The sequence below is a fragment of the Rhinolophus sinicus genome, chromosome 7 (genome assembly GCF_057876585.1).
Source record: "Rhinolophus sinicus isolate RSI-liver-muscle chromosome 7, RSI-T2T, whole genome shotgun sequence".
In the NCBI taxonomy this organism is placed as follows: domain Eukaryota; kingdom Metazoa; phylum Chordata; class Mammalia; order Chiroptera; family Rhinolophidae; genus Rhinolophus; species Rhinolophus sinicus.
In genome coordinates, this window is record NC_142507.1 from 8284025 (window position 1) to 8305663 (window position 21639).

Below are 21639 nucleotides of genomic sequence, written 5' to 3' on the forward strand. Positions count from 1 at the left end.
ACTCAAAGCCAGAGCACGATTGGATTATGTCAAAAAGGGAAAAGGGTGCCACAGGCATTTGCCGTGTTTCTTCACCAAGCAGGCTGATTTAAATATAGCTACTATCGCAGGCTGTCCAGAATTAAAATAGCCCAGGACAAATGGCAAATGGCAGGGAGGGGGACTCTTTGCCAAGAGATGGCTAAGGGACGGGAAAGACGGGTTGTGCAGGCTCACAGAACAACAGCAGGTAGGCCCCCCGTAATCCTGCTCCAGAACCTACATTTCAGGTCACGTCAGTTGCCACTCCGTCCCGCAGAAGACCAGACTGGGTACGGCGTCAGAAGCTTGGGAGGCTATCCCAAACACTGAATGCAAATGTGCTGTGTTCTTATTTTTAAGTGAATATCTGGTTACTGAACCCCAGTTTAATGATTTCTCATCAAAACTCAAGCACAATACCGCTGCAATTAGATTTGCCAGGCACAGGAGACCTTTTGAGCCCATAAATTGAATTACGTAATAACCCTGTCCCAAAGCCTTATTTGACAAAGGAGCCTGGGACTGTACATAATGAAACTAATTTAAAGGTATGAACAGTTGCCTGCTGTAACTAGTTGCCAAGGCCGTGGTAGCAGTCAGTACAGGAGTTTTTAGCTAATATTTCACTTCAGTTATTCATTCCTGAAATTTTTTGATTGGTTGGTTTTTTAACTTTTTCCTGATTCCAACTCTCATGGTCCCTGAGATTCACCAAAAGCAAAAAAAAAAAATCATTAGATAATAAGTATAGTTAAGTATTTGCCCCAAATGAGAGCAAACAAACAAAAACCTCAAACGCATATAATAGTGTTTAACATTTGGTGGTGCAAATATATATTTCAATCAAATACACATATTAAAATGTATATATTATATATTTATGTGTGTTGATGTGTTCTTCCCCCAAATTCACTATCATACTGAATCTCCCAAGCAGACATTTCATACTGCATTAGAAATGTTCACGATAGGAATTTCACCTTCTCATAGCATTTAAATTGATAGTCACAATTGATGCTTCTACGATGACAGAGCAGATTTTAAACATCATAATCCTAGGTCTTTTCATTATATTTAAAGTGAAAAAGGTCTGCTTCAAAAATTAGTTTCAGACTTTTAGAACCAAGGTAGATAAGTTGTTTTCTGCAGTTCAGCCGGCACCATGGAAAAGAAATTGTAACAAGTAAATGGCAAGAAGTAATGTGGCACGCTAAAATGTGACACTTGTGGTGACTTATTGCAGTGTCTCAGCACCCGGGGCGTGACAGGCGTCTCTCTCAGAGCAGCGTCGGCACCTTCTGCATTTCACTTGACCACGCGTGGTCACTCTTTGAGCTGTGGGTGCTGGGAGAGCTCAGAAAAGCATTGCAGAGCAGTTTCATACTGACGATTAACTCTTGCCAGCAGTGCCCATCTGCCAGGGAGAACTTTAAGAGAAAACAAGCTTTCATTTCACCACCAGAATCGCAGAGGGCTCAGAACAGGTGGCGATATGTATAATATAAATTATAAGTAGGGAAAGAAAAATGAGCATGGTATCTAGAATTAAGTGGAATTGTGTGTGTCCAGAGTAGCAGCTAATTTAAAAGCATGTCTTCTAGACATTGGTGAATCGTGAAGTAGGTTGAGATTTTATTTCGGGTAGAAAACATTAGGAGTGGATCATGAAAGGAGGGTTTGGATAGCAATGAAAAGATGTCAGGAGAGACAGGCCAACGGTGATTATTTTAGGGAACCAATTGCAAAAGTGATCTGAAACCTGGAGAAGAATCCATCGGAAGACAGGGAGAGTGGGGCATGGGTGGGGGATGTAAGAGCTCCGAACAGCATGGATGCCAGCAGCAAGCCACCCGCCAGCCAGAGGCTCCTGTGTGCTCTCTCGTGCTCCTTGTCTGCTGCGCATAGGGGCTTCTTCACTCTCCTTACTCTGGACCGCGTGCCATTGTCCAGGGTATTCCACTTCCTCCCGGGAAGAAGGCCTATCTGCGTGACAGTGGAGACCCCACACTCTCCTCAGGGAATGGAGGCCTCTTCAAGATGGCCTTGTTCCCCGCACCCCCACCCCACCCCCAGGTCTACTTATAAAAGGAGACCTAGAGATCATTTTTTATGTGAAGGTGAGCTTTATTTGTACGTTTTTTATTGTACCCATCTCCCCAACCCCCTCCCTCTTTGGCAACCATCCGTTTGTTCTCTATGTCTGGGCGTCTGTTTCTGTTTTGTTTATTCGTTTGTTTTGTTTTTTAGATTCCACCTATAAGTCATATCCTATGGAATTTGTCTTTGGCTTATTTCATTTAGCATATTACCCTCTGGCTCCATCCATGTTGTCACAAATGGCAAGATTTTGTCTTTGTTTATTGCTGCGTGATATTCCATTGTGTATATATGTACCACCTCTTCTTTATCCAGCCATCTGTGGATGGACGTGTAGGTTGCGTCCATATGCTGCCTATTGTGAGTAATGCTGCAATGAATATAGGGGTGCATGTATCTTTTCAAATTAGTGTTTTTGTTTTCTATGTATAAATACCCAGCATGGAATTGCTGGCTTATATGGCAGCTCTAGTTCTGTTTTTAATTTTTTTTGAGAAATCTCCATAATATTTTCCATAGTGGCTGCACCGATTTGCAATCCCATGAACAGTGCACAAGGGTTCCCTTTTCTCCACATCTTCGCCAACGCTTGTTTATTTTTTGGTGATAGTCATTTTGACAGGTGTGAGGTGATATCTCATTGTGGTTTTAATTTGCATTTCTCTGATGATTAGTGACGTTGAGCATCTTTTCATATGTCTATTGGCCATCTGTATATCCTCTTGGGAAAAATGTCTGTTTGTTAATTGGCTTGTTTGTGGGAGTGGGGGGTTAGTGTTAAGTTGTAAGAGTTCCTTATATATTTTGGATATTAACCTCTTATCAGATGCATCTTTGGTGAATATCTTCTCTGTTTAGTAGGTTGTCTTTTTGTTTTGCTGATGGTTCCCTTCGCTGTGCAAAATCTCTTTCGTTTGATGTAGTCCCATTTAGTTTTTTAGGTTTTTCCTTGCTGGAGGAGATACATTCAAAAATATATTGCTAAAACCCATGTCAGAGTTTACTGCCTATGTTTCCTTCTAGTTCTATGGTTTCAGATCTTACATTTAAGTCTTTAATCCATTTTGAGTTTATTTTTATATATGGTATAAGAAAGTAGTGCAATTTTGTTTTTTTTACATATATCTGTCCAGTTTTCCCAACACCACTTATTAAAGCGACTGACCTTAACCTTCATTTTGTTGATATGTTATTCATATTGATTTATAGACATTGAACCATCCTTGAATAACTGAGGTAAATCCCACTGGGTCGTGGTGTACAATGTATTGTTGAATCCAGTTTGCTAATATTATGTTGAGAATGTTTGTATCTATGTTCGTTCATCAAGGATATTGGCCTGTAATTTGCTTTTTCTGGAATGCCTTTGTCTGGTTTTGGTATCACGGTAATACTGGCTTTGCAAGTATTCCTTCCTCTTCAGTTGTTTTGAAATAGTTTAAGAGGAAAGGATGGGCTTGTTCTGGACATCAGGATTGACTCTGACAGGCCTCGCCTTTCCTTAATGGCCCTGACGTTTGCATGGTGACAGGTTGACCCAAAGGGATTCCACATAAAGCTGTAAAACGGCTTTCTGTGTCCCATGTCATCCATGCCGGAACACAGTGAAGAGTATGAAGTATCATATTCCATTGTGTCCAGTGCAGCATTATTTGGGCCCAAAATTGTGTATAAATGCATTGTACAGGTTTCTACCAGAATCCTACAGACCCTCTCGTGGCTCCAGGGTTCTCTGTCTTACGTGCAAGAGGATTTTTCACGTTCCCACTTGAGATAGCACAGAGCAACCGTAAGGCAAGGACCCACCCTTTTGTCGCCAAGACTGTTGTCATTTCAGTAGATGCTATGATAGTATTGAAAAGGAAGCAGAACTATTTGCAATACTCCTGACACTGGCTAAAATGTAGCACATTCGGAAAATCTAACTTGGGAAGCATAGCCGGCTGCACTGAGATGGACCTGGGGCCTCTGGCACAGCTGAGAGAAGCAGGTAAGGCCCTGGGCCTTGATGTTGACAGCTCCCTACCGAACGCCCGACTGGGGTGGGCAGGCCTTGTGGTTTGGCAGGTCACTCCCTGCCCCTCCCGAGTTCCACCCGCCTTTCCCCCCAGCTCCAAGACAGTAGTCAGTAGATTTTGCATTCTTGGACCTCAGAGGACATTCTTACCTTAATGCCAATCACAGCCTGAATTCCACCCTGGTTTGGGGGGTGTACAGCATTCCCTCTCTGCCTGGAATTCCTCTGGAGATTCTTGGGGCTCAGTGTGGATCTCGGACTGGTGAGGAGTCGTTCCATTCCAGTTCATGCATCTGTCACTAAGGAATGGAGTCGGCGGAAGGAGACCCGCATTCCCCAGTGGCTGCAGCAGGCGTCTTTCCATCCTCCCGACAGGCACGAATTCCAGGCTCGAGAGTCAATTAATTCCATCATGAAGGAAAATAAAGGTTAAAAGTTCATCAAAATGTGTCTAGGCAGACAGCAGGCTCCTGGTCCAGAAAAATCCAAGTATTATAAGCACCATCAGGATGTAGTATTGAAGCAGATCACTGACAGAAGGAAAATATTCCTATTATTTGAGCCAGATTTTAACATTATTTCACTTACTTTATTTGAGTCCTGCCTTGCATGTCTACCATTGTCTCTGATGAAGGAGGCGTATACATTTTGATCTCAATGTACGTGTATTCATCTTCAAAAGTGCCTTTGTCCCCACCCCACCCCCAAATTGTACCTAGTGTTATTTTTACGTAAAAGTGCTAAACAGGAAACCAGTTGCCCTAGTTTATGTATTTGTTTCTGCCTCCATTTTTCTCTGTGTCTTTGGGTGAGCTCTCATTTTATCTGTTGAGCATTGGGGTGAAAAATTTCTGTTCTCAGTTTAACACACAAAGGCTGAAAACAGGTAAAAAAATCACAACAAATCGTTTTAGATTCTCATGAGGAAAAAAGAAGAAAACTTTCTAAGACTTCAGGAAGAATTGGATGATCTCCTGATACTTCCTTTTCAATTTGGAGGCAGTAAGTACTAATTTGGTGATCTGGGGAAGGCAACCCTGAGTTGGATGAATCTGCAGTATTTTTAACACTACCTAAAAATGTGCCTGCTGAAGAGTAACCTTGATGAAAACCAAATCTTTCCTATAGTTTCCAGCAAGATGGTTTCTAAGCTGTGTTATTTCCTTTGAAAGCCAGCCAAAACTGGTTTTAAAATCTGTGTAAGAGGAAAAAAAGCTCAAAATTTTCATTTTTCAATGGGAATTGTAGCTCTATTAAAATTAAAGTATTGAACAGAGGAATGAAGAAGGCAACAGGGGAGATGAGGGTAAAGGGGGATCAAATATATGGTGATGGAAGGAGAACTGACTCTGGGTGGTGAACACACAGTGGGATTTATAGATGATGTAATACAGAATTGTACGCCTGAAATCTATGTAATTTTACTAACAATTGTCACCCCAATAAATTTAATTAAAAAAAAGGCAACAGACTCAAAGAAAGCATGAATATAGGAAGACAGAACTATGGATATGAATGAATTTTTATAGCAGAAAAAAATATAACTAGAAGATGAAATGATTAAATAGAATGTTTGCTAAAGCAAAATCTGGAAGACAGTAGCACAGAAATCTCTTCACGACATGGCCATCCAGGTTGGGAGACCTGGGTTCTGCCCGTTCATCCTACTGAATTGCTGTGTGACTTTGAATATGTCCCTCAGCCTCTCTGAGTCTCGAACCCCTGCCGAAGAGCAGAGTAATTGACCCCAAGGGAGGGACCGTGTGGGCTCTCAGAGGCCTTTCCAGTTCCAATTGTGCTTTTCAATCTAGTAAAGCAGAACTTTCAGGAGTCACTTCCTTGTAACTAAAGCTTAACATAAATCAGAGCAAATCCTTGCTGCTCGTTAGATTGTCGTCCCCATGTCTGTTGCAGCAAAGAACTGAAGATTTAAAGTGAAAATAGTCAAGGACTTCTTAGCTGAACTGTTGAGTGATTTCCTTGTCACAGACCAAGCATGAAGTAAATGGAAATTATAGCTGAATTGCAATTCCTACAAGGAAACACGAAGTGAATAAAACTAGTTTGCTGAGAAAAATAACTAAATCCTCGTGATTTTGGCATTCCTCGCAAAGCAGTTCTCTCATAAACTCAACTTCAAGACGTGTACATTGAGTGCAATGGAGCTTAAGATGCCGGATGGTTTTGCGTAGCCAACCCCAAGCAAATTCTTGTTCAGACTCTGCAGCATCAAATGCCCAATAGAGGATTGCCCCAAAGAGGTCCTTTTCTTGTTCATTATTTAGGCACAGCTAGACGGAACAAAGGGAAGTGGTAAACTGGTAGATTCTAGGTTTTTAGACAGACTTTTTTTTATGTGTGTGATACTGATATTAGTTTTATTCTCTTAATGTTTTTATAATTTATACAATTTATTTTTTACTGAGGTATAATTGACACATATTGATTTCAGCTATACAGAATAGTGATTCAATATTTGTGCATACTGCAAAATAATCACCACAATGAGTCTAGTTAACAGTCGTCGCTACACCTAGTTACAGGATTTAGCGAGCCATTTTCGGTAATATAAAGATAGAAAATGGGTATTTTATTACCTGAGAGAATGTGTTTCAGTTGTGAGTTGAAGGACGCATTCTAAAGCATGCCTATCATTTTGAAGGTGTGAGCGATGTTTGCTTAATGTTCTAAAAATGTATCAGGATTTATAAAACGGAAGGGTTTGAGCACCACGGAGCATGTATGTAATGGACATTTGAAGCAGTAAGTGGAGTTTGGGCCCATCTCAGCCAAACACTGCTCACTGCCATGATGTGTGTTGACCAAGTAGGTCGTCTTAAATTGCTCGAATTCTTAGTCATACTTTAATTTGTACCCATAAAGGACCAGGGGTAAAGAACAAGACACAGAACCACACAATGAAAACAGTCTGACCTGTTAATTCTCATCGCCGCTGCCCAGGAGGTCTTCTCAGGTACTGAAAGTTGCAAAGTTCTTACCCGGCACCTCCAGATGTTTCTGTGACGGCACTAAAAGGAAAGTGTCGTCGTGATTGTATCTGGTTTCGCTTTACGGAATATGCCTCCGTTTTAAAATACGTTGACCTACCTTTTGTTACCAAAAACCGACTAGCTGCTAATTTGAACTAAAGATGTTCCCTTTAGTAGTAAGCCGGATTTAGTCACACTAAGGCAGTTTCTGTAGAATTTCCCATAGGGAGGATAAAGCCTTATTTCACTCTATTTAAAAGCACCTAAAACTGTAATAATAGGCTGCATTCATATGACTTCACAGTTATCAGGACACCTCCCCATTTTTCCCTTCATCCTAACTTGCTCTTTCTGTTTCTTCTGGCCCAGACTCCACCCTGCCCTCCTGCCCACCCAGAGCTGTGTGGTGCTGCCCCCCATCCTTCTTGCTGGGGTCTCTACCAGCATCAAGACCACCTTCTACCTTTTCTGCTTAGACCTGAAGTCAGGTGTTTCTGATCCCATTCAGCAATTCTAATCCTCCTTCCTTCTGTAGAACTTTCATGCAGCATCAATTCCAAATTTTCACTTCTTTAAGCCCCCACATTCTTCCACCAACCCTAAATTTCAGCAGAAGACTAATGGCCACCTATCGACTCACTGTCCTCTCTAAGTTAGCACTAAGTACTTCATATAAATCCATTCTGATCCAGAACAATTCTGCGAGATAACATCATCCCATTTTACAGGTAAGGAAATGGAGGCTAAAGTGACACAGCCAGTATGTGATAAACTGGGGGTTGGACCCAAGTCTGTCTGGTTCCAAAGCCCACAGCTCTCCCTGTCTCTTTCCAGCTTAGGATCTTTCAAATCACCTTAAAACACTGGATCAACCCATCACTGTTCTTATATTTTCCCCTTTCTTTTGCTTTATCTCAGACCTGACACCAACAATTGTCATCTTCTCAAAGCTTCTTCATCCTGTTCTCTGAGCATCTTTCTTCCCGCTTTATGGCAGGATCAGCTCTTGTTTGCTTAAGATACGAGTAAAGCGTGTTTTGCCTTGGTCCAGCTCATCCTCTGGTTACTGTCCAAATTCCCCCCTTTCTTTCTGGGTCAGCAGTCTCCAGCCTGTGGCCCACACCTGCTTCCTCTGCTTCCTCTGCCCCGTTCCTCACCAACCCCCTTGGGTCTGGCTTCTGCAGTGGCCTTCTGGTTCAAACTGCCCTCTCAAAGGTTCTTAGCACATTCGGCGGCCTCTTTGCAGCCCTCAGCTTTCTCCAGCACATGGCAGGATTGGCAAACCATCCCTCCCTCCGATTCTAACCGCACTGTCACAGCGACTCCACATAACTCAGCCACATAACTGTCCACATAACTGTCACAGCGACTCCACATAACTCAGTCAGTGCTGCTGCCCCAGGGAGGGGACAGATTCCCATGTGGCCCACTTAACTCCTAAGAGGAACACAGGTTTCTCCAAGAAGACCTTTGGGTGGTTCTGCGGGAAGTTCACTTTCCACCTGTGTACCGCTGCCTCCCATTTTACCCATTTCCTTCAAGTCCCCTGGACACTCTTGTCTCTGGCCTGAGACCTTTGCTTTCTGGACTCACTCGATGGGTTCGTCCACCTTTCGTGAACTCACCTTTTGAGATCATACGCCCACCTTCCTGTTTCTGACCTGGACCTTTGCTTAGCCTGGCAGCCCTGGATTCCCAACCATAAATGCCTGTGTCACGTCAGATCCTCCTCGTCCGAAAGTGGACTTGTCATCACCTTCCGTTTGTGTCCCCTTCCCACCTGCACAATTTCTGTAGTAAAGTCATTCATCTGGATACCAAGTTAGAATTCCTAGGGTTCTCTTTTACGTTTCTCTCCTTCCCCATTCCTCCGTTCCGCCAGTATTTGCTGAGGACCGCCTCTGTGCCAGGCTTTGTGTTACGAGCTGGCAACACAGGCGGGGAGGCTGCCCTCATGTTTCAAAGTTCTGAGCGTTCTTCCCTTAAAGTGGCCTTCGGCTACTCCTGGTCTAACAGCCAGTCCCCTCATCCCGCCACATGCCCTGGCCGGGGTTGGTGCGACCGACCACTCAGCTGAGCCCAGCCTTTGGCCTTTCCACCTCACTTCCTCTGGACACATACGACGCTCTAGAAATACTTGTACATCAGTGACTATGTTTTCTTTTATTTTTAAAACCAGAACCTAAAATGGAGCCTCTGAACCATTTGTAAGTGCACAGTTCAGTAGTGTGAGCTGCATTCACACTGTCATGCAGCAGATCTCCAAAACTTGTTCATCTTGCAGAACTAACCCTCTACACCCCTGAAGTCCTAACTCCTCCGTCACTCTCCGTCCCGCCGGCCTCTGGCAACCACCCTTCTCCTTTCTGTCTCTATGAATTTGACTCTTCTAGGTGCCATAGGAATGGAGTCGTGCAGTCTTCGTGCTTATTTCACTTAGCATAGCGTCCTCAAGGTCCAGCTACGTTGTAGCAGGTGTCAGAATTTCCTTCTTGTTAAGGCTGACTATTATTCCATGGACGTACAGTCATGCACAGCTTAAGGAGGGGAATGTGTTCTAAGAAATGCATCGTTGGGAGGCCGTGTCATTGTGCGAACATCATAGAGTGTACGTGCTCACATAAACCTACATTTTCTAGCTTCCTACTGTAATCGTATGTGCTAAGCTTTTATGCCCCTGGCAGCACATTCACGTTTGTTCACACCAGCATCACCACAAACGTGTGAGTTATGCCTCACGCTGCAATGTTACGACAGTTACGAGCTCATGAGGAGGGGAATTTTTTAGCTCCATTATACAATCTTATGGGACCACCGCCATCTATGGGGTCCGTCATCAACCAAAACGTCGTCATGCAATGCATGGCCGTATCGACCTCATTTTGTTTATCCGTTCATTCGCTGATGGACACTTGGGTTGTTTCCCCCTTTTGACTGTTGTGAATATGCTTCTGTGAACATGGGTGTACAGATACCTCTTTGAGACTCTGCTGTCAGTTCTTTGGGTACATAGCCAGGAATAGAATTGAGGGATCATATGGTAATTCTATTTTTAATTTGGGGGGAACCACCACACTGTTTTCTACAGCAGCTGCAACATTTTACACGTCCACCAGCAGTGCACAAGGGTTCTAATTTCTCTACATCCTCGCCAGCACTTGTTATTTTCTGGGGTTTTTTGGGGTTTTTTTGTTTTTGTTTTTTTATAGTAACCAATCTAATGACTGTGAGGTGGATCTCATTGTGATTTTGGTTTGCATGTACATTATAATTAATGATGTTGAACATTTTTTCACGTGTTTATTGGCTACTTGTATGTCATCTTTACAGAAATGTCTTTTGAAGTCCTTCGCCCATTTTTAATTGTTGTTGTAGTTGTTGTTGAGATATGGGAGGTTTTTATTAGATTTTTCTGGATCCTAACCTATTATCAGATATATGGTCAGCAAATATTTTCTCCCATTCATTGGGTTGCAGGTGATTCTATTTCAAGGTGAAGTTTTAATCTTATTTAGTGGTATTGTTTCTGAACTTTAAAATAACCCTCATTAAAAAGGACTTTTTTTCTAAAAATTATTTTCAGAATAAAACATCCCTTAAGTTTTTTTTTTGTTTTTTTGTGGTTTTTTTTTACATCCAGTTTTCCTCAATGCATAAATTGCACAGGAAAGTAAATTCCAGATACATTTTATAAACCAATAAAGTAGAAGAGAGCTAATTCTTTGGTATATTTCAACTGAGGATTAGAAAGGTGCATTTGGACCTGACCTATCCAGAGAGCACAGCCCTTAAGCTTATTAAGTTCGGTCAAATGTTAGGGCGTGACGTCTGCAAAGTACTTAAGAATGAGGACATATTTTCCAAGCTTGACAATATTCTGGGTATAGAAGAAAATCCTGTACAGGAAGTTGACTCGTAGGTTGTACTGTCCCCAAGTTTCTCGACACGTCACTGAGCATCACCATACCATGAGGGGCTGGGTCCAGAAATCAGTACAACAAGACCTTATGGAGCCAGTAACTTTTTCCACTATCTTGCCCGTTTCCAAAAAGGATTTGCAAGGGCACAGTGATGAGTTGCATACATAGGAGCCTTCCTGGCACTGGCGGATGTTAAAGCCTTGTAGTCAGGGAAGGTAACCGTACACGTACGTTGAGGGTAAGTTTGCCCCAAGCTTCCCCGTGGCCTTCACAAGAAGAGAAGCAGCAGTTATGTAGTTCTCATCTATGGCACAGGAAGCACAGCAGTTTATTACCAGAGTCCAAATTGTTCCTGGCAGTGACCTTGAAGAGGAATGTACCACCTAGATCTTTATGAGCATGACAATGACACATGTCCAGACAATGGACAGCATTTTACAAAAGGTACGGAACCATTCTTCATACGAACCTTGGTCCGCCCTCAGTGAAAAGCCGCGACGGTGTGATATGATTATGATTCTCTGAAGATAATCCTATGATGGTTAAAAAGCATGTGGTTTAATTTTTGATCTCATGGATGAGAGTCATTGTCCTTTCTAGATTGAAATCATCGTCAGCTATGTCAGCGAATAGATGTATAAAAAGACTGAAAGGTAGAAGTTGGGACGGACCCCCTGTCCCTTAGCTGGAGAAGTACGTGCTGAGCCTTGCCCGGTCGGTTTTATCCGAGAACCAAATCCAAATTGAAAGACCATTTCCTTACAGGTGCAGGGACTTAGCAATCGGGTCCCTGCTTTTAACTGAGCTCTGGAGCCACCCGGTCTTATTTGGATCGAGACCATTCCTTGCTTACCAGACCGATTTCTTCTTTAAAAGGGCTACAAATGTGTGCACAACATCATCGGTTTTCGCAAATCTAGGTCTCTCATCCATGAATGTCACCGTCCAAAAAAAAAAAAAAAAAGGCTAATGGGTCATATTTTTTCGTTTTCTTTGCGTAATGCCATCACCCAGGAAAGAATTTTGGTTATTGTCAGGCATTTTCGAGAGAACCAGAAAGGGGCACAGAAGGGTCGGCAGCGAGGACAGGAAGCAGGGTGGTCAGATCGGCCTTTGCAGGAAGCCTGGCGAGAGATGGCAGCGATGTGGGCAGGGCAGGAGCAGCGGCGAGAATGAGGAATGGCTGGATTGGGGACATATATTGGAGGTAGTGCCAACTGGATTTGCTGACCGTGGATGTGTGGCGTGTGAGAGAAAGGGAGGCATCAGGGTGACTCAAGGGGTTTTGGCTTGAGCCCCTGGGAGAACAGTGTTGCATCAAGTGAGGCTCAGGCTCTTATGAACAATCGCGCTTACTTTTAAATTGTGCTAATTTTCTTTATTTGGACGTCAAAGCAAATCACGTGTTCAACCCCTGAACCAAATAGATTATGGCCTCAGCCATCACAGTCAGACCAGTAAACTTTGATTTAATAGGTAACAAATTTCAAAAGACACCAAAATCAGCATATCTTTGGAAGCAGTTTATTGTCGGGGAGAAAATGTATGAAAAGTAGAACTAGCAAAATGTGTAAATACCGTATACATTTTGTCTTTAGCGGAATTGTACATTGTAGATGAAAATCATTATCAGCTATGTTAGAAAGTTAGAAGTTGGGAAAGGCATATAGGGACCCACATGTTACCTTAGCTGGGCATGTATTGTTTATATGCGTTTTTTTTGGCATAAATATTATTATGTTTAATAAATATTGGGGAGGCCAGACTACTTTGTTCTGAGAAAGATGGCTTAAGAGCTCATGAAACACTGTTTCGATCATTAAAGGGAAAAAAAAGAACACTCAGATACTCTTTAAATCACTGATGGGAGAAATAAGTTGTAGTCAAGTTCTTAATGCAGGTGACGCCAACACTGACTGTTTCTGCTGTTCACAGGCGACCTTTGCAGGGCTCGTGTCCAGGAGGGAGTCAGTTAGCTGCTGTGTGAGCTTAGCCAGCTGCTGAGGTATCTGCGTCTCTTCACTCATACGTAGTAACTCGCTACAAGTTGAAGCTTTGGTTTACTTATAAAAATATGACCCTGCAAGAAAGTCAGTGGCAAACGCCCAAGAGAGGTTGCTTTTCACTTACTTATTGCTGCATTTTCTGGAGAAAGTGGATGTGATGATGGTATTTGGAGGCTGAGGAGAGTGCAAACAAACATCCGTGATGGCAGCAGTCTTTTGAGTGAATGAAAGGCATGTGGGGACGCTTGCCCCTTCTGTGTGTATATGTTTTCCATGTGACCAGCTACAGCAGCAGGACTGATCACCCCTGGCTGTCCACCCTGAACCCCCATGTCCCCAACCCATGAATGGTGGCACGTCCTACAGGCTGGCTGATTAAAAGGGTCGTGTGTTGCTCTGGAACTGAGCCTGGAGTTGGAACCCATGAATTCACTAACATGAGCCAGAGTTCTGCCCCCCGCCCCCCAGGCAAAATCTGGACATAGCAGTGGCCTGGCCTCACAAAGCTGGTGGTGACACCAAACTCAGAGTAAGTTTCTGTTCTCGTAGGCTTCTTGCGATCAGATGCAGGGCTACCAAAAGCTCCAGGCAGACCTCTGGTTTCAGCTTTGCACATGGTTTTGACTCATCTGGCCAGCTGTGCAGGGAACCTTGACCCAGGGACGGGCACTAGATAGAAAGGTGTCCCCTCCCCGTTTGGTCTTACATGAAAGAGCAGATAAAACTGTCAAGGGTCAAGGTTTCACTGATGCTGTGCTTCCCAAATATATTTGCAGAAAGGCTAAGCTGCACTCGTCTGTTCTCTAGTTCGACACATTGTAAAAAGTGGCAAAAATAATCCTACCATTTTATCGGACTATGTAGTGGTGGATCATGATTGTATCCAAATAAGGTGTTTGTACTTGAGTTTCGTAAATTGATCATTGAAGGGCTAGGAGATTTTATTACAAGGCACCGCAACTGTACTCTCACGGTTTCATTAATTACAATACTAGACATAATCAGACTCTGGCTAAGAATCGCAGGCAAGAGGAAAAATAATTCTGGGAGAAAGGAGTTGAGATTCTGGGAAATTGAAAGAACATAGCAGAGGGCACCCGCTGATTATCAGATACGACGCATGGGACTGAAGCATCACCTGTCGTTGGTGATGGCTGCCCTGCCGGGGTTACGAAGCCGGTTGTTTAGGAATCCGTTCGGGCACTCCTGATTTTCTCTCCATTTCATGATACCCTTTAGACAGAGATCATTGAAAACCCCCTCCAGGATTCAGAGGTAACAGTTTTGATGAATGGACGTTGATCCACTCTTTTTTAGTAGACTTTATTTTTTAGAGCAGTTTTAACTTTACAGAAAAATTGAGCAGAGTACAGGGAGTTCCCACACATCTCCTGTCCATAGACCCAGAGCGTCCCCTATTAACACGTTGCATTAGAGGGGACATTCGGTACAATTGATGACCCAATGTTGATACAGTAGTATTACCATGTTTCCCCGAAAATAAGACCTAGTCGGACCTTCACCTCTAATGCATCTTTTGGAGCAAACATTAATATAAGACCAGTCTTATTTTAATATATTATAAATCCGGGTCTTATATAACGTAAGACAGGTCTTATAGTAACGTTTGCGCCAAAAGACGCATTAGAGCTGATGGTCCCACTAGGTCTTATTTTCGGGGAAACACAGTCACTAAAGTCAGTGAATTACTTTAGGGTTCACTCTTTGTACAGTTCAGTAGGCTTTGACAAATGCATAAGGTCGTGTGCTCCCCGTTACAGCATCACACAGAATAGTTTCACTGCCCTAAATAGCCCATGATCTACCCATCCATCCCTCTCCCACTTTCACCTGAATCCTTGGCAACCACTGGTCTTTTTACTTCCTCTGTAGTCTTGTCAGTCCATTCATTTTTAAGTAACTACTCAGCTATTTCTAAGGAAGCATCGTTCACTCCTTTCTTTATGAAGCGAGTCCTCAATAAACACTATGTGCCAGGCAGTGTTCTATGCACAGGGCGTACCACAAAGGACCAAAACTTTAAAGTCGCAGTTATCATGAAGCTTACGTCTGGTCCATCAAGCCCTCAGGCTCAGCTGGGTCCTAAGTAGGAGTGAAACGGCCCTGTGAGAACAGAGGATGAGAGGGGAGAGTTGGAAAAAGTAATTGGAGAGTGGGATCGGATCCCCTACCAGTCAGCCCCATGGTCTCAGGTCAGACCTCATCCTCCTGTTTCTTCTTCCTACAGTCTAGTCCCAAAACCGTCTGGGAGCCTCTGTGTTTTCTCTCCGAAGACCAGTGAGGGCGCGGTGCCATTTCCCAGCTTCTCTCTCCTGTTCTCATCTCTGACATAAGTCCAAGCACCCTTTTTAGACTTCATTAAGTTTTTACGGATTATCTGCCGCCCTGCCTGTTCTAATAAAATAGACGACGTAGAACGTTTACTGTAAGAAGTCGGTGCTCTGATCATCATCTAAATGCTAACTGGACAAGGTCTCCTGGGGAAGGAGGTGGCCCAGAGTTCTCGGTCAGACCCTCCAAAGGCCCTCTTCTCAGGCAGGCAGACATCGGTTCCCCTGTTGTTGCCAGAACAAGTCCCATTTTTGTCCCTGCTGCCTTCTCCTGAGTCCCAGCCCTCTAGAAACATTGAAGGTCTCTGAGTGAGGGTGGCCCTGGGCGAGGGGAGAAAGATGACAGAGATCCATGTCCTCCTGTCCCACCTCCGCCTGTCTGCTTTCTGTGTTACACAACAAATGTGCTTCAGGAACAACTACAGAGATGCCGTGGAGCCCTGCTGAGTGCACCCTTAGAGCAGGCCCTGAGCTCTGCCCCTGAGGCTGGGGAGAGCGTATTGTGTGCACCCCTCTTCCCTACTACACGTTCAGTGACATGAGGCTGGTAGCCTGAAACCGGCCGTGGTGGGAGTGTTTACACCACGGAAATGGGTCAGTGCTACAAATCAGAGCTGTACTTCCCCGCCCCCGCCCCCAGCCCCCCAGCTACTATACCAGCATATCACTGGGAAGACCCTTCTTAATCAAATCCACCTTGGGAATGAAATCCATGGACGCTATGTTAATTTATGTGCTCTAATTCTCCTCTCCGCGGTGTGGGAGAGGAACACCAAGCCAAGTCACTAGGCAATTTGATGTCGTGAGTTCTGAAAACCAGGGTTTGCCTCTGGCTGTGTAGACACGCTCACCTGTCATTTGCCCTGAAAAGGGGTTGAGGCAATTTATTGGTGGTTTCGTGTGTGTTGTCTCCATTGAAATGTCACAGCAACAGGACTGCAAAACTTGGGGTCGCAGATGCTGCAGGATCCACAATGAGCATTTCTTCGCCGCCGCAGCGGGGTGTGCTTGTCCGCGCTTAATGAGGCAGGTGCCGCCCTGCTGACGGGCCCTTTGTTCTCCCTGCAGGACCGCGCACGCCAGAGCGAAAGCTGACGCCGCGGACCAGGCTGCGCTGGCTGCCCGCCAGGAGAGCGACATCGCGAGAGCTGTGGCCAGGGAGCTGTCACCGGACTTCTACCAACCAGGTAAGCCCCTTGTCCTGTGATGGAACAGGTAAGAGCGTGGCGTCCGGTTTCCTTTTTGGGTCCTTTTCCGTTTCACTGAAAGGTGTGTGTGCTTCATGAATCCCAGAAATAACTAGAAAGCCAGCGACAGTGGAGAGTTACAAATAGTTCCTGAAGCCAGAGTGTTAGCGCTGGGGACTCAGAGTCTCCCCAGGGCATCTCCCGTCCTGCTTCCCCTCCCCCATCAACAAACGGAGCTGATGGCAGGAAAGGCCACAGGGTCTAAAAGAAGTGTCTGATTCTAAGAAAGTGTGTTACAGTTCAAGGACTGTTACAGGTGCTATAACAAATAGCCCCACATCAGAGACACCTGTAACATTAGCAGTAAGAGAAGAGCCCAGTAAGAACTGTGACTTCTTTTAATGCACTTGAACTAAAGTTCAAAGGACAGTGGTTAGGAGGTAAAGAAGTATCCCCTTAAGGAGGGATCAGCCTGCACAGGTTAAGATGGCAATGCGTGTCACGAGGGACGCGGTGAAAGTGACAGCCTCAAAAAATAAAAATCAATCCTGATTACCTGCCTCTCAAGTGTTATAAAATGTCAGTAGACAAATATTTGCAGTAGGTTTAACTATTTCAGTCACTTCCCAGTGGTTTCCTAGGAGACCGTGTCCATCCTTTTCTATAATATACTGACATTAATAAAATGGCAGTAGCCATTTTTATGTATGTTTCTTCTATGTATGTCTTATGTTTTATAAACAGCAGCGTTCCGCTGATTGAGGGGTCACCAGATTTCTAGGGGAGGAGACCCAAAATGTTCTAAATTTCTAAATGTCAAAATTTATATTTTCTTGGTAAAGAATTTCTCCGCGTTGGTTTCTGTTCAATCAAGCTGGGTGACCAGCACCCTGAACGTGTGTATGTGTTCAGTCCATGTTTGGTTCCAGGGAGGGTGACAGAACACTGGAACCCACTGCCCGTTACCGTGGCTACATGAACCAGAGAAGTCAAAGGGAACAAAATAGCAAGATCCTTGGCTATGATAAAGGGTGGAGGACGGAGTAGGAAATAACATGGTGTGTGTGTGTGTGTGTGTGTGTGTGTGTGTGTGTGTGCGCGCGCAAAGAGTGAAGACAGTAGAAAACTGGTTAAGAAGACTGTTTTTATCAGTGAGAGGCGGGGCAAGGCCCAGTCCTGTTGCGTGATGGAGTTGTCACAGAGTTACATCTGTGTTCATTCAAGGGAGGCAGCCAGTGTTAATGGGTGTTTTCCTTCGCATTGCTTTTTAACCCTCCGGATGAGTTGAAATCATTTAATATGTAGGTATGTATACTTTGCTGGGAAAGGGAAACTTTCTGATTTTTATGGTGACGTCTGGTGAGACAGCTGTTTCCTGGTGTGGAATGAACTCACTTCCCTGGTACCTAAGTACGCTGGGGGACCACCTGTTGTAGGGTGTGAGAGCTGGGGGTTCAGCCACCCTAGGGGGACTGTCACACACACACACCCCATCCCCCCATCATGCAGCCGTTGTCAGGAGACCATTTTGCTTCACCATCAGCACTGGGCTTGAGCAGCTTTGAAAGCAAACAAACTTACTATTGTTGTCTGCAGATGGTAATTTCTAGAATCTGTTGTTAATTCTGTTGGGGAATGGGGTCCCTGTAGATTTGTATTAGGTGTTACCAAGAGGTAAATGATACGGAAGGTCATCTCAGTTTCCCAGACTAAATGGTTTTAAAAGCCTTTCTTGGTGTAAAAGCATTTGAGGGGAAAAAAATATTGTGGGAAAATGTAATTCCACCCTTTCTGAGTGAAAACGGCTTCATAGAAGCAAGTTGTCAGCCAGTAATGAATACATCCCAGTAGCAGGAGATGACAACGGGCCTGTTTGAGACAAGAGCAGAGGGGGTGGAGGTGGGGGCTGCAGGCAGCCCTTCCTTTGGCAGCTCTCTAGAAAGTCTTCTCACTGCTGAGTATTACTGATCTTCTCAAGGGAGCGTAACTCGGGCATTTTCCCCTCTGCATTCACAGGGCGAGCAAATCAGATAGACATTTTTTTTTTTTCACTTCTCATCACTCTTTTATTTTTCAATTACAGTTGACATACAATATTAGTTTCAGGTGGACAGTGTAGTGGTGAGACATTTATATAACTTACGACATGATCACCCCGGTAAGTCTAGTATCCAGCTGACACCCTACACAGTTATTACACTGTCATTGACTATATTCCCTGTGCTGTACTTTACATCCCGGGTTTGTTTTTATAACTGGCACTTTGTACTTCTTAATCCTTTCCCCTTTTTCACCCAACCCCCCTCCCATCTGGTAACCATCAAAATGTTCTCTGTACCTATGAGTCTGTTTTGTGCGTTCGTTTATTTTGTTCTTTAGATGCCACATATAAGGGAGATCATATGACATTTGTCTGTCTCTGTCTGACTTATTCACTAAGTATAATGCCCTCTAGGTCAAGCCGTGTCATCACAAATGGTAAGATTTCGTTCTTTGTTATGGCCTCAGCTCGGCTTTTGATTCCTTTTTTTCTAAGTCAGGCTGCTTACTTAATTTACGTATCTCGGATAGAATTTACACATTGTTGGGTGTGCAGGTGCCACGCAGAGAAGTTGTTAACCCTGGGAAAAAGGATGTCATAGCTTACATTTTGGTCACTTTCGTGGGAGGTTATCTGCCATCTCCATTAAATCTTAATGTTTTTAGTTCAAAACTGTATTATTCTACAGTCCAGTTAAAAACTAAGGAAAAAAGGTAGCCCTGTAGGACGACTTTGAGTGAAGGGTTAAATTCTAATAAATAAGAAAAAGCATGCAAGTGGGATGTATGTGAATGTGTGTGTAGATCACCGCGTACACACACAGAAACCTAACCTGCCATGAGTGTGAGTAACACGGTGAGTCCTCCACCAAGCACTGAGAATAAGGATGCCCTCTGAGAGTTTAATTTTAAAGGGAGCCCCTGAGACTGCCCAGAGGTATATAAAGTGACAGCCTGGGTTTCAGTACTGCAAGATTTCCTTATAACCTGGTTGAGCCTATTAAAACATCTATAAAAAAAAAAAAAAAGTTGGTCACCCAAAGAAATATAGGGGGACAAAAGAGTCACATGGGAAAAAAGTGGCAGTGCACATCCAAACACTATGCAGAGGACACAGGAGCCTTGGCCAAAACGTTAGACTCTGACAGTTGCCTTGGCGAGGACATTTCTATTCTGAGGAAGGAGGTGGGGAACTACAGCCAATGGCGTATGACTCGACTGGCGTACAGCACCCACTGAGGAAAGGGCTGCACCTTCTGCTGTGAAATGTTGGATTCAGTGATGCTCCTTGTCCTGAGTCCATGTTCCCCCGGAACCTTCTCATTTGGGTTGAGCTTCGGGTCGAGGTGTAGCAGCAAGCAGAGTACGCACTGGTGGTAGCCATGCGAATCCCCTGGCCTGTGTGACATTGACGTTGGTGGCTGTAAAATAATGAATTGGCCTTCTGGCATTGTTATACATCAGTCTTGTGAGTTTTGGTGGCCATGTGAGTCTGCCCCAAGGGGTGGCTCTGCTTCGAGTGCTGGTGAAATCGAGTTTGTACACTGGGCAAGATAAGATGAGACTTTGGGTGGTCCCTCGAACCTGGGGGGAGTGGGACCTGGTGGGAATGTGAGGGGGGAAATATATATGTATGGTTGTTCGTTCCACTGCTTCCGTTTCCTTTTTGTCAAGATACTTATTTTGTTTTTACTATTGAGGAGAGTGTAAAATGTTTATATTACCCTTTGGGGGAGTGACAGGGCATGGGTTAGAGACACCGCCCCAGAATGTGGCAGATGTATTACAGAGAGCCGTCGTTCAGAGACAGCAAGCCCAGGAGAAAGGTAGGTTAAAAAGAGAGGGGGGGGAGTGGGGGTGCCTTCTCCCCAAGGAGCGGGAGGTGGGTACGTGGGTGGAAAGGAAAGAGGAAGGTGTGAGCCCCTTCTCTGACGTCCAGGGTCAGGATGCAGCATAAACTGTCTTCTCCGTGTACCCTCCTGGCCTTCCCTGGGTGCAAGTCAAGGGGAGAGTCAGGACTCTGCTGCCTCGTCCTCTTGGTATAAGATCACTCTTTCCATCCTAAGGGTGCCACTCTCATGATCTAATTAATCTAAACCTCCTTACCGCCCAAAGGACTCAGCTCCAGATACCAGCAAGTTGAGGCGAGGCTTCACATTTAGTCCATAACAGCGTGTTTGTGTTCACACACTGTAAATTACAGTAAAAAGTGAATTGTGTGGCATAGGTTATTATGGGTTGTGTTTAACTAAGCTCACAATTCTGCTATCAATTAGAAGTCTTTAGAAATGGCTATCATTCCTATATTTTTGGTTAAAACAAGGGAAACATCCTGCAATAGACAACTTCTCAGCTCCCTTTCCAAAACCCAAAATTCTGAACAAATTTTTTTTCATGGAAAATCGGAACTGGAATAATCTACTCCTTGATAAGGAAATGAACAGTTCATGATTTTGCTGGTTATTCTTCACCACTGACTCATCCGGTTCCACAACGTGAGGGCCAGCCATATGCAAGGCACAGGAACAGACATCCTGCAGACCGGCCCGCTCCGGCTGGGCACACAGAAGTGGCAGAGTTGTCACAGGTGGGATGGTGAGGTGTTCTTTCCGCACGGCACATAAAAGATTCTCCTCCCACTTATATAATCTTTTTAGACTCTTTCCATCTGGGCCGTCTCCATCAAAGAGATCTAATTTCCATTTAATGACTCTGATGTTGCTACGAAGCCTTGGTTATCAGCGCTGCCCTTGTAGACATTTGGGGAATCTTCACGGAGCAGCTCCTGCCCTAGGCAGCCCACCGAGGCTCACCTGTAACAAGGAGCTGGGTACCCTGCTGTGACCATCTGCCATATCTGTTCAGAGCTTTCATGCCGACGATAAGAGGTCACCTTTCAGTGTAGGTGGATGACGTTGGCCGAATGTTCTTGTTGCACATTGTGTGGCATGGCAGTGGGTCTATGCCCTATAACCCAGTATGAATCCTTAGGTGATAAATTCCTGAGGAT

General features: G+C 44.4%; 1 protein-coding gene across 4 annotated transcripts in view; it reads left to right on the top strand.

Annotated features, from left to right (window-relative positions):
- The window catches only part of JPH1 (junctophilin 1), a 76310-nt gene that overhangs the window by 41898 nt on the left and 12773 nt on the right, over positions 1–21639 (top strand). For all 4 annotated transcript variants that reach the window (XM_019725775.3, XM_019725784.3, XM_019725792.3 and 1 more), the window contains exon 3: positions 16471–16589. In XM_019725775.3, the coding sequence (XP_019581334.2) occupies positions 16471–16589 (119 nt within the window). The remainder of the gene's footprint in view (positions 1–16470; positions 16590–21639) is intronic.